The 13,207-nt window shown below is 40.7% G+C and overlaps 1 protein-coding gene across 3 annotated transcripts in view; it reads left to right on the top strand.

Moving 5' to 3' along the window:
- sema3aa (sema domain, immunoglobulin domain (Ig), short basic domain, secreted, (semaphorin) 3Aa) overlaps nt 1-13,207 on the top strand; it is a 37,082-nt gene that overhangs the window by 18,871 nt on the left and 5,004 nt on the right. For all 3 annotated transcript variants that reach the window (XM_085250940.1, XM_085250941.1, XM_085250942.1), the window contains 11 exons: nt 1,918-2,037; nt 2,795-2,885; nt 2,978-3,097; nt 4,996-5,138; nt 5,645-5,759; nt 5,865-5,934; nt 8,274-8,418; nt 8,517-8,736; nt 10,169-10,260; nt 10,357-10,398; nt 10,640-10,797. In XM_085250940.1, coding sequence (XP_085107066.1) covers nt 1,918-2,037; nt 2,795-2,885; nt 2,978-3,097; nt 4,996-5,138; nt 5,645-5,759; nt 5,865-5,934; nt 8,274-8,418; nt 8,517-8,736; nt 10,169-10,260; nt 10,357-10,398; nt 10,640-10,797 — 1,316 coding nt within the window. The remainder of the gene's footprint in view (nt 1-1,917; nt 2,038-2,794; nt 2,886-2,977; nt 3,098-4,995; nt 5,139-5,644; nt 5,760-5,864; nt 5,935-8,273; nt 8,419-8,516; nt 8,737-10,168; nt 10,261-10,356; nt 10,399-10,639; nt 10,798-13,207) is intronic.

The raw sequence follows: 13,207 nt of genomic DNA, 5'->3' as shown, positions 1-13,207 counted from the left end.
CCAGCTAACAACCTTGCTAAGCTATTTAACTCTCGGGCACAAAGATATGTGAGTGGTATTCATGCCTTTAAAAACAAAAAGTCAGTGGTTTTCCCAAAATGTCAAACTTTCTCTTCGTGCAGGTTACTGCTGAGGAGAAACAGTTAGAGCTAAAACAACAGTTTTTACCTTTTAGAATAATTACAGAAAATTCTGCTTTTTTTTGAGGGGGGGGGGGAGGCGGCTTTGCAGTGAGTGATCCCAGAGTTTATTATGAGCAGCACTGGAAAATGTCAGCATCCATTTACGGCTCATATAAGAGACACCATCAAATCATCAAAGCGAAATGTCTGCGAGCTTGAAAAGACTGAACAGATACATGTGTTTTAGGGAGGGAAGAAGAAGGATAATTTGGCTGCCTGTGTGACGAGGGCTGTATTTGCAAATCCCTGAGCAAATGTGTACTTATTTGTTAGGTAGATATCCAGCATGTATTTATAATTAGGCAAACCCCAGCCTAATCTCTTAAACACATGTGGCCAAATCAGCTCCTCAAGGCTGCTAATAGGCCTCCTACATTAACCAATCCCGTTGATTAGCACTCTAATAAACAGTCTCACACCACTGGGACTTTCAACACGCACTGCAGCGCCAACCCAAATATCCTCAGTAAATTCAAACATATGGGTCGTTAAAGATCTGTGGTAGATTTGCCTGATTTTCCTTACAGGTGGGATTTCCTTAAAAGAGACTCAATTTCACACACCAACTGGAAAGTCCCTGTTTAAAATTAAATTCCAGCAAATCTTTGCTATATTATATTCTGCTTTCTATTAGTCTCTATTTTCAGTTTTTCTCTAATAAAAACGTCAAGTTTATTTTCACAAAGCATACCAGTTAATTTAAACTTTATGATATGAAGGTGGCAATTGGCAGAATGAGGTTACTGTTAACATATTGGATCTTTCATGAAGACCAAAGGTCACAAAGTTGCATGTGGCTGTATAATATCCTACCCTGGTAACATTACAGCATAAACAAAGATAGGTATCACATTAACAAAAATGTATTCAAAACAGTTTTCCAGCCTTATATCTCACGGTATCCTGTAAGCCACAGCCTTATAGCCAAAAACTTCACATTTCTGGCCAAAATTTAGGTCTGTTTTATGCTAGTTTTTATGATTGTTTAACTTTATTGTCATGTGAAATGTGGTGTAAAACTTTATGCATGCTGTACAAAACTCCACCAGCCTGTAACAAAATTTAACCTTATGCCTGCAGCATAACTGCAGCATATTATAACCTTAGGATATATAAAAGTTATAAATAATTCAGTCTTTTAAAGTAATAGTTTAGCCATGCAACAGTAACTATAAAGTTATGCACTTCACACATATTGACATATAAACATATTAATATGAAGACGAATTATTATAGTCAAGCGATCTTCATGCATGCTGTAAATATAATATTCATATAATAAAAATATATTCTCAGTAATTGCAAGTTAAAAAAGTATTTTTATTATATTTAGGATTTGTGAAAAATTGTTTGCTTGCCACACTCCAGTCTCCAAAATAAAGAAAGGTTCTTATTTTTTACTTTTTACGGTCATAAAAATGCTTAAATTTCTAGCAAACTGCTATTAGAAGAAATGCAAATTTTACGTCATAATTTGGTAAAAAGTATTTGCATTAATATATCAAAAAAAACAACTATTTACATTTGACGATTACCACTGAAACCTGTGTGAACTTCATCACTAGAACAAACTTTATATCACCAACACCAGCTTGTGTAAAATTGGATTATTCACTGGAAAATCATGTTTTTTTCCACAGATAAACACAGTTTTTTCATTTGAATATGCCTGATCCGTATTAAGTTATTATAATAGCGGAGGCTTTATGTTCCTGTGTCTCATTTCTTTTTTTAGAAGGAGTGTTCTAACTTCATCCGTGTCCTTCAACCATACAACCAGACCCATCTGTACATCTGTGGCACAGGAGCCTTCCACCCCATCTGCGCTTATCTGGAAATGGGCAAGAAGGCAGAGGTAATTCATTCGGGGCTTTTATTGTAACCAAATGTTTTGGGGTTTTAATCAGTTATATATATGCAAAGGGTCATTTAAATCTTAAACTGACCATTCATTAAGAAGGCATGAAATGTGACAACAGCGCTATAGTAAATTCATGTGAGAGAAAGTCTGAGTATTGTCTGAAGTACAGCCGTGTTCATTCTCTCTGACGATTATCTTCTCATCAGTGTTGTCTTTTGTGCGAAGCAGTGGAAAAAAGCGGTCACTACATGGTTCAATTACAGCTGTCGAATATTTAACAGCCTTCCATCCTGCATTAAAGTTTAATCAGTCATCTTGAGAAACTTCTACAGGTTAATCAATGTACTAGCATGGATCCTGCCGTCCAGCAGTAGGGAGGGGTAGACCATAGAGGCGTTCACTTCAGTTTAAAGTAGTGCTGACAGTCTGTAACTGATTGAATAAATTAAAAGCCACCAAAAACTCACTCGCTTTTCTTTAAAAGACTCAGAGGTCGTGTCTGTTTTTACTTAATTTTACTGCTTATATTCCCTTTTTTGGTGCATTTGGTAACCAAGGGCAGCAGTGTAATAAAACATTTCTTGTTTCTCCTGTGTGGAGGAAGTGTTTTTTTGCATCCCACTCCCCCAAAGTAGCGCGCTATAATGAGAATGTATGGTAACTTGAAACACGTGCTATAAATGTACCTTTAACCATGCTCGTTGTGGCTTTCACTGCCCTCATTTCGATCTTTGACCTTTTCCCACCGCAGGACAACATCTTCCGACTGGCCTCACAATTTGAGAACGGCCGCGGGAAAAGCCCCTACGACCCCAAAATGCTCTCAGCCTCACTTCTCCTTGGTAAGTTTGATGTGTGCTTTTATTACTTCCAGGGAGGACGCAGTCACTTCAGAGCTGGTCATGTGTTCCTAACTATCCTTTCTCGCTGGCAGATGGAGAGCTGTACTCGGGCACATCTGCTGACTTCATGGGAAGGGACTTTGCCATTTTCCGTACGCTGGGAGATCATCATCCAATCAGAACAGAGCAGCATGATTCAAGATGGCTGAATGGTAAAAAAAAATAAAATAAAATCGTAGAAGATGAGCTAAGAGTGAATTCTTTTGTTTCTCATGTTCAATTCAGCAGTTGAATTTTTCATCATGGTGTATTCTGCTGAACACTTCTCAATTATATTTATTCCTAGTAGCAACAGTTAAGTATAAACCACTTGAGACTGCAAAAACTAGATAACATGACTCAAAATACTTTGCTATTAAGGTAAAATTAGACCATTGTGGTCTCTATAGACCTCAACCTTTCCCTAAAAGCTGCATGGAAATCCCTGTCATTGGCCATTATTTGGAAAAGTATACCATTGAGCTTTTCAGCAGACTTTGAGACATTAAATTCTCTCGCAAGCCTCAAGTCTCCAATCATTTCCATTCATGTGCAGACATCAGATATCAGAGCCCATTCACAAAGTCAGTGGATTTGCCTGTGCTAGCAAGATTAGCGCTGCAGTGAGGGTTATTGACTGCTCAGTCTGTCTGGCTATCTTTCGGCACCGCAGAGGACTTAGGGAGCCACAAAAGGTCAGTTTGAACCTTTCCCTCAAGCTGTGCCATCCCCCCCCCCCCCCCCCCCCCCCTCTTTCCCACAGAACTAATCCGCTCTTAGCTGTTTTCCTCCTGTAGTGGAGTCGAATTCCTCCCAGTCCCCCTCAACCGCCCACGTCCCCCTCCCCAGGCACCATCAAAAATCACAAACACTGGTCTCGCCAGTGCTGATTACTGTGACATATTAATAAAGAGCAGTATAAACCGAGGAAGTCATTGTTATAGCGTTAATCCTCATCGATCTTTCACCTTGTTCAAACAAATACGCTGGGGATTGTATCCATTCGGCTCGGCAGAATCCAGCGTCTTCTGCACAATGAGGGGATTGTAATTGCATGGATTACCGGGGTGGAGATATTCTATTGAGGCTTTATCAACAAGGTTATATGGTACTCAAATGTATCAAGAGAGAAACCAGGGAATGAATCCCTAATAGCAGCTGATTCTAAAAGGATTTGGGGTTAAACTGTAGTTTGGTAGTCCAGATTCATTTACGCATTCCTTCACATTTTAATGACCTCTTGCTTATATGGATGGTTGGATTTCCTTTGAATAAAGCAGCTTTTTGTTTGGATTATAGGTAATCAGTGGTATGACTTCAGTGGTCAGCAGCTTGGTTTTGTTTTATCTGTGGTGTGCGCACACAAATTTATGGTGGTCTGCATATAAGGGCAAACATTCATGATGGAAGTATGAAGTGTGTGCGGGTTGGGGGTACACACAATTCACAGCAGAGGTCTCGCACCTGCGCAACCCTTATAAATCTGCCTCCCACTTTGGCCACATGCTCCTTTTTCACAGCTACTCTATATCTGAAACGCCCATGGAGGTGTAACATGGCACTGCTTGTTTCTCTCCGCTTAAACCCCCGAGCTTTTGGACGTAGGCTCACTGCGGCGACTTTTCCTCGATTCCTACGCCCCCTTTATGCCAAAAGATCCCAGCCCTAAGGCCTTGGCTCCTACGTTTAGCTTTGATTTCCTCTTGCGCTTAAAGTCAGGATAAATTTATTCAAGTGTTACCCGGGACAATCAGAGCCATGTGTGTTTGCGAGGATGTGGTCTAGAGACAGGGTTTATGTGGGATTTGGATTTGGAGCGCTCACTTGAGGTAAAGTCACATACTATAACACCATGGTGTAAAGTGACGGGCTGCTATTACCGAGCCGTGACTGGAGAATATCGTGGGGGGGGATTGGTTACAGAGGTGTAAAATAGGGGTGAAATGATTGTCACCGGGGCAGAGGTTGGATTGTAAAATTGTATTTGTGTGTCTGCTGGGGTGAGTTTATGAGTGTGAACAAAGTTTATGTGCTTTATTTGTTTATTTTTCCTCTATTTTCTTTCTTGTAGATCCCAGATTCGTAGGCATACACCTGATCCCTGAGAGTGACAACCCCGAAGATGACAAGATCTTCCTGTTTTTCAAAGAGAACGCCATGGACGGGGAGCACACTGGGAAAGCTACTATTGCCAGAATAGGACAACTGTGTAAGGTAACATCACACACAACCCCACAAAACTGTTATAACAGTGTGATGTGGTGTCAATACGATTCTGTTACACAAAAAAGTAGCATACTTCTTATAATGTGCCTTAGTTATCAGTTTATAAGCCCTTAAAAAGCCAGTTATTAACATGTACGTGTCCTAATGAGAAAATCAAAGTAATAATGAACAGCCAGAGTCATAGTTGCTGAAAAAAAGTTAACGATCATATGCCCATAGTTAACCTTTACCTTCCTTATAAATGCCTTATATAGTATAAGTTAGAGGTGGGAATCTTCAGACACAACGCCCCACAATACGATATTATCACAAAACTTCACACATGATACAATATAGAAGGAGACTGCAGTCCTATTTTTATTACTGCAATATGTTTTATAATGAGAAACTTAATACTTCTGTAACATTTTTAATAAATGTGATATTTGCAAGGACCTTACTAACAAAAGTGCATACGGAGGTTTGAGCTGACAGCACTTCAAATGTTGTTGCAGAATGACATGGGAGGTCACAGGAGCCTGGTCAACAAATGGACCACTTTTCTCAAAGCGCGGCTAATATGCGCGGTTCCTGGCGTCAATGGCATTGACACACATTTCGACGAACTGCGTAAGTGCGTTTTTATTTTATTTATTTGTGTCTTTGTTCGATGTGGAAAAATTCCAACCTCACCTCAGAGCTTCACCTTCACACATTATTCTTCTCGCTGTTTAGAGGACGTGTTTCTCATGAGCTCCAAGGACCCAAAGAATCCAGTTATCTACGCCGTATTCACCACATCCAGGTACAGTCTTTTGCCCTTGACCTCCAAAGTGAGCATGCAAGGGTTTCAAATGTTCAAACTGCGTGACAGATGCTGGTAGTATCAGAATTGTTTTGTTGATGTGTTGCTAAGAGATCAGAAAGACTCGATTATTTCAACGGTCAGCCTTCCTGTATAGGTTTCATCCTCTGCATTTGAAAAACACGCGCCTCGTATTTCTTTTCAAGAAGCCTTTCTTTTCTCCTCCTTTATCCTGCCCCTTTATCTGTAATTTCCTAACCATTTTAAATGGCACGGCACGATGCAAGCGACCAAGTGCACCTCTGTCAAATTCCCAGACGGCGCTCTCGTAATCCACTTACAGGTGTCTCACGGATGCTTTTCTCTCCGAGGGTAGCCCTCCCCTCGTCTCAGATTTGGAGATTGCTTTTATCCGATTCCCCAATTCCTCACTACCTGTCCTGTTTTTCACTGAAACCTTGGCAGGCTTGTAGGAAAATCAGATTATGGAGCAGGAGGGAGCGAGAGAAACATGATATTCACTTAACAGAAATCCACGGGGGGTTTTTGTTGTTGTTGTTTTTTTTCCTCCCACCCCCCTCGGCCACCGCCCCAGCTTCGAATGGGGTTTTCAGAAGCCGGGTGTGTCTCTACTGAAGCATGTGGAGAGGTGAAGGCATGGGGCAGGGCAGATAAGTGAGTTGAAATGGCACAGATGGTGGCACTTATCGTGATGATGAAGATGATGAATGTGATGTGTGTGTGTGTGTGTGTCCGGTACTGTTTCTGCACTGCTTCATCAATCACTGCTAATGATAAGACGAGCTGAATAGAGGAGCGGTGCAGGCTAACGCATGGTGACAGGCGCCTTGCTTTACCAGACCTGTTTGGCTTTTCACTGCTTTCAGGGATGTATTAAAACCCAGAGGTTGGTGGGCGCTGGTGGGCGTACACCCACGTATCCACGTCTGCCCACACACGCACGCACACACACGCGTACACTTTAAAATTCAATTATGGGGCATTGAGGAATTAGAGTGGTTTAATTGGTTTTCTAAGTGGCCGGTTTTCAGAGATGAATAGAGCAGAGATTCAGAGGGACCGGCTTTTAATATCACTGCTTAATGAGGCACAAAGAAGCTGCCACTGACAGATCAGTGTCTGATTGTGTACCTCTGTGTGTGTGTGTGTGTGTGTGTGTGTGTGTGTGTGTGTGTGTGTGTGTGTGTGTGTGTGTGTGTGTGCATTCTAGGGGTGAATTTGCATGCCTCTTTCTGTGTGTCTGTGTGTATCTGCACAAACACATTTTCACCCTTCTTCATAAGCACAGATATTGGAGCGTCTTTTTTTTGCCCCTGGAGTTAATTGAATTTCTCTGTAATTAACATTTTCAAATGCTAATCCATTCATCTTCCATGCTTTGTGGAGTACTGTCGGCTGTGTGTTTGCCAGCCACATCCCTAATTAGGCTGATACAACTTCCCATTGCAGTCAGCAAGACAAAGGACATCTCGAATCATTTTGAAGCATTCGGTTCCTGCAAGTGAAGGAGATTTGCTGTCCAAAAGAAAATCTGTAATTGTAAAATGTGACACCTGGAAAGTAAATGAATGATTATTTGGGGGGCATTTATCCTCATAAAGTAAATAATTCTAAATCTATAAAACTGTGAAATAGATGAATAGATATGACGGAAGGTTTATAGACTTCACGCTCTCCAAAGACTGCAAGCATCGTGCTTATTCTGTCATAATCTCCACAAGAATATTTAATAACTCTTGTGGAGTATGCATGTTGGAATATTCATGTGAAACTCCCCGATTCTCCCATTTAATGACTCACGACTCAAACTGCTGTCTTCTGGATGACCCGCGAAAGAGCTTAAATTGAAAAAATAAAATCCACATCACTTCCCTTTTTTTTAGCATGATTGATCGACCTTGCCTGCTTTCCTTGTGAAAGCAAAATCCACCCATCTGGCTCAAGCAAATGCTCACAAAATATTGGAGGGGATTTCAAATATGCTCTGAACCAGGTCTCCTGGTTTGTTGGTGGTGTGCCCAAAATTCCTGTCTGTTCTCAAGAGGCTGGAAGCAATCAGAGAGAAGTTCCAATCTGTCATTGCTGTACTCAAGTAATGACAACTTTGCTCCGCTCTGTCTTTGTGCGATGATGGGTCATTTTGTTGTCTTTCTTCAGTTTTTAACAAGCTCCTAATCCCTGTCTTGTGACCGATCATTTATGAATCCCCTTTGTTTGTCTCTGTCATCTCTTTTATTTCACCACCCTCTTGCTTCCTACCCCTCTTGATCCTTAAACTCACCCCTTCTGGATTTATTTCTTTTTCTCTCCTTCCACAGTAACATATTTAAAGGCTCAGCGGTGTGTATGTACAACATGGCAGACATCAGGAGGGTTTTCCTGGGTCCCTATGCCCACAGAGATGGACCCAACTACCAGTGGGTGCCCTTCCAAGGGAGGGTGCCCTACCCTCGCCCTGGAACTGTAAGGCAATTTAGCAAAAATGTTGTAAATTTTTAAGTAATAATGAGACATTATAAGACGATATTAGAAGAAACAAACATATCACGTCTTGATCTCAGTGCCCCAGCAAGACATTTGGAGGTTTCGATTCTACGAAGGACCTTCCGGATGATGTCATCACCTTCGCCAGGGGTCACCCTGCCATGTACAACCCGGTGCACCCAATAGGGGGACGACCCATAATGGTACGCACAGACGTGGACTACCAGTTTACCCAGCTGGTGGTGGACAAAGTGGAGGCAGAGGATGGGCAATATGATGTCATGTTCATTGGCACAGGTATGCAACAGATGACACTGCAATAAATATACTGCTTCTATATGTTTATTTCAGGGTGGTCCGCCATAGGTACTTTTGGCATATACTGCAAACAAAATCTGTTCAAATAAAATCCAGTGTATTGTTTTAAAATTAAAGACATTTTTAACCACAGATAGATTTTTACAGATATTTCCACTCAAAAACAGACACTGAAAATTACAATAATATTTTTCTTTTTTTTTAACTGACTTTTAATTAATTTTTCAATTTTATTTTTATTTACAGTGTACTGGCATCAGTATCTAATACTCTTAAAAAGCTTGATCTCACTAACAAATGTCTATGTTGAAATAGGGGGAGCTTGGGTGAAGATGGGTTTCAAAGCAGCTTGCAGAATCCAAATTTCACTTTTTGAGATCGCAACCCGAGTGTGTAAAAGGATATCATCATGAGCCATCACATGGCATTAGTATCAGTTGATGTACCAGTTGATTCCAATTAACTTCTTGGCCTGAACCACTGAGCTCAATTTGTTTTTAATTAAAATGGGATTAAAATAATCAGAAATTTGGGGAAAGACAACTAACGACTAACAGGACCGTTAGTCATAAATTATTAGGGATTTTTAATGGAATATCTGTCTAGGCACACAAAGACCCCTCCTGTGTTCCAGTGGTTCTTTGTGGTACTTAATTCCAGTTTATCAACTTTATAAAGCTGACTGATCGGTGGGAAACCCCTTTCTCAGTGATGTTAGCACAGCTGAAAACTGTTGTACTGATTAAAGGAGCAAAATGTTTGGATAGTTGAGCATCTGGATTATTGTAATGGACAAAGAAAAGACATTTCTTTGAAACTCACAGAGTATCATTGTTCCAGGAAATAAGAATAGAGAGAGAAGTGGGAGGCCTCTTTGTGCACATCTGAGAAAGAGCACATCAGAATCTATAGTTTGACAAACAGATGCCTCGCAGTGCCTTTACCTGGCAGCTTCATTAAATGGCAACTGAAAAACACCAGTCTCAGTGTCAACAATGAAGAGAGTCCTGGATGCTGGCTTTTCTCTGCAGAGTTATAAAGAACAAGCTGTGTTTTAGACTGGGCAATAAAATAGAAAGATTAGGATGAGTAAAAGAACACGGACGTTGAACAGAGAAAGACTGGAAAAAAAACAAACAGAAAGAAAAGTGACTGAACAAAGGAAAATATGCTGGAAAGCTTAATGCACTTGTCCGGCATGTCGAAAATTCCAGAGAATCTATTTTAATCATTTTTAATTTTTTGATCTATTTCCATGTTTCTTCTTGCACTTAACATGTATTTTGAAGAAGGCACACACACGTATTTCTAATCTATTACTTAAACCGTACATACATGCACCACGGATGTTAATCTATGACCAGCACAGGCCTGCATGTACACTAACTGTATGCTGTCTTTTGCATTTCAGATACAGGAACAGTGCTGAAGGTGGTTACGATCCCCAGAGAAAGCTGGCATGACCTCGAGGAAGTTGTATTGGAAGAGATGACTGTCTTTAGGGTATGACGTTTTGTAATTGCGTGCTAATAGCCTTCCTATAAAAACACATATTGTCCGTAGAAGTGGTGTTAAATGGGGTTTATTTGCTTTGTACAGGAGCCTACTCCCATCACTGCTATGGAGCTGTCCACCAAGCAGGTAAAAACTTGCTTTCTCACTTTGTAATTAATCCAAAAGCTGTTGACAAGGGTAAAGGTCCACGTGAAACAAAAAAGCGAGAAATTCTCGGTCTTTAAACATACACTGTTACCCATAAGCAAAGAATGTGCCCACTGAGAACTAAACCCACAAGCACCTTCTTTTTTGCAAGAACCCTTCCAACTGAGGCGCACAGGAACATTTAATTTTTACATCCTTGCTCTCTCTCTGACTCCCACAGCAACAGCTGTACCTTGGCTCAGCCCTGGGTGTATCACAGATGTCTTTACACCGTTGCGAAGTGTATGGGAAAGCTTGCGCTGAGTGCTGCCTGGCCAGAGACCCTTACTGCGCCTGGGACGGTGCTGAGTGCTCGAGATACTTTCCTACTGCCAAGAGGTAGGAGCCGGCAATCGCTAAACACCCTTCTTTAACCTTTATGTATCCTCGGAGGGTTTGCTGAGCATGCACGCTGCTTTTCAACAACATCCTGTATTAATGTCGTCACATGCAGTCACACCTGGGACTTATCAGTACACCTGCATTCTGCTGTTTTGGTTGGCTTTAAAACAATTGGTTTTAAATGTTATGCTCAAGGGCATCCTGATGTGCAGCCTCATTTCTCTAGCGTCAGACCTCCACTGGCTTATTAGTAAGTGTGGCGACTCCCAAAAAACAGACACAGATAGCCATTGTATGCCAAAACTTCTAAACATGGAAGTAATCTGAATATTACACCAGCACGAAATTGAGTCATTAAACACACATACGCACTAATTATGCGTTCCAAGAAAGTACAATCCAGCAACTTAGCCAGTAACAGTTGTTCTGAGTTGTGCTTCAATCATCCTACCAACCAAGACGCATTAAGAAATATGCACAAATATCCAAAGACAAGCAAACACACAATAAATTATAGCCACCAGGAGCTGCCTGACCACTTCACCCTTCAGCCAGGAGGAACATACACTCCCTCAAATTACCCTCTGTTGTACCCAGCAGGATTAAGCTGACCACTACACCACTACTACCCTCCCATACACACACATGGCGCGACACCCCCACGTTGTCTCATTCATCTAGAACTTCTCACACCAACAGAAGTAGGCCAGTGGGTATACTCCAGCTTGGCAAGATTACAGACGAGGTGGCACACCCCATGTTTAAAGTGGGGACAGGCTTCTCTCAGCTCTCCACTGCACTGCAAATATTTTCGCTACCAGAATGAGAACCAGACACCCAACCTTGCACGTGCTCAGATGGCCAAAAAAGACAGGAATGTTAGCCCAGGAAATGTACAGACGAGGGACACGTGTGAAAAAAGTGGGATGTAAGTGGTCATAATTTTGTGTGGAGAATTCACACAAACATGCTGAGCATTTTTTATCTTGTTTTTTTTGTTTGTTTGTTTGTTTAGTCTTTTTTTTAAACCTTCAGTGGTTCTACTTTTTATCCCTACCTTGGTTCTTTCTCTTCTTTCCAGCCCTTGCCTCATGTTTGGCTCGCACCCAATTTGAATTTTGCAGCCACCATCAGCGTTTTTTGAACCATGACAACTAGGAACTAGGGAGCCATTCACAGCTAGTCAGTAAAGCCAGACTTTGAAAACGCCTTGCCATCGCATTAAAAAGCCAAATCACACAGTAGACTTTTTCATATGGAGAGGACAAAGACTGGGCCTGCTTTTACAAGGCGTTTCAAGGGCAAAACAATGCTGTATGTGTTTCATAATAACGGCTCATCGGAAGGCAATGAAGCGCACTGTTTCACTGCTCAGCAGGTTTATGTTTCTTACATTCTGCTGTTTTGTTTTTTCATCCATGTGATTTAACAGTGGAGTTAAAGGTTGAGTTAGTGCCTGTTTTCTTGGGAATTGGGTAAACATTGCCCCCAAGTGGTGAGAATAAAAAAGTACATAAGGAATAACTTGTCATGTACAGCAATGATTCCCAACCAGGTTACAAATATACCACTGGATACTTGCAAAGCTAATCTTAGATAAGTTAAGTAAAAGTATAATTTACTAAGTAGTAGCAGCCAAAAGAAATTCATAGAAGATATAAATAAAAAAGCAATGGAAACAAAGTGAATAAACGGTTAAGATCTCTCACTTACTGTAAAACAGTTGAACAGTTTTTACCTGATAGCATGGGTAATGATTTTCAATAAAATTTTATTTATATAGCCCCAAATAACAACAACAGTGGCCTCAATGTGCTTTATATTGTAAGGTAATAACCCTGCAATAAAGAAAACTGAGAAATTAAACAGAAATCTAATGACATGGGTCAACAAATGAAACAGTTGCAACACATTCAGTAACTAAAAAGATGTTTTTGTTGGGGGTTTTTTGCTAAATGTACAACTAACTATTAGCTAATGTTGTATGTTAAAGGCTAAATAGCATTTGGATAAAAAGTGATTTGTTGAATTTGTTAGCTAACAGTGTCGGCTAACTCTTAGCTAAACGTTATGGAGAAGCAGGTCAAATCTGTTCACTGTTTGTGTAATTATATAGCTATGAAATCAAGTATTAGCTTACAGCAATGGAATTGGAAGCTAATAGTTACATGTGGTTAAAAGAGTTAACTGACAGTAATTGAAACATTTTAGGATTGTCCAGATCCACTTTAATTAGTACAGTTAAACTCATTTATGTACAAAAAAGAGTTGGGTTCCACATAATTCCACAATCTTCCAGCAAATTCACCCCAAGGTCAGACCTCGCAAGGCTCAGATAAACTGTAAAAACTTTAAGGGCAACATCTCCAACCCTAACATTTAGCATGCCAACTGAGAGTAAAGATGA

The sequence above is a fragment of the Mchenga conophoros genome, linkage group LG17 (genome assembly GCF_057382185.1).
Source record: "Mchenga conophoros isolate Kocher_MC1m ecotype Shallow Benthic linkage group LG17, M_conophoros_male_GT1.1, whole genome shotgun sequence".
Lineage (NCBI taxonomy): Eukaryota > Metazoa > Chordata > Actinopteri > Cichliformes > Cichlidae > Mchenga > Mchenga conophoros.
Note: the sequence above shows the minus strand (reverse complement) of the source record. Positions and strands in the feature narration are given on the sequence as shown.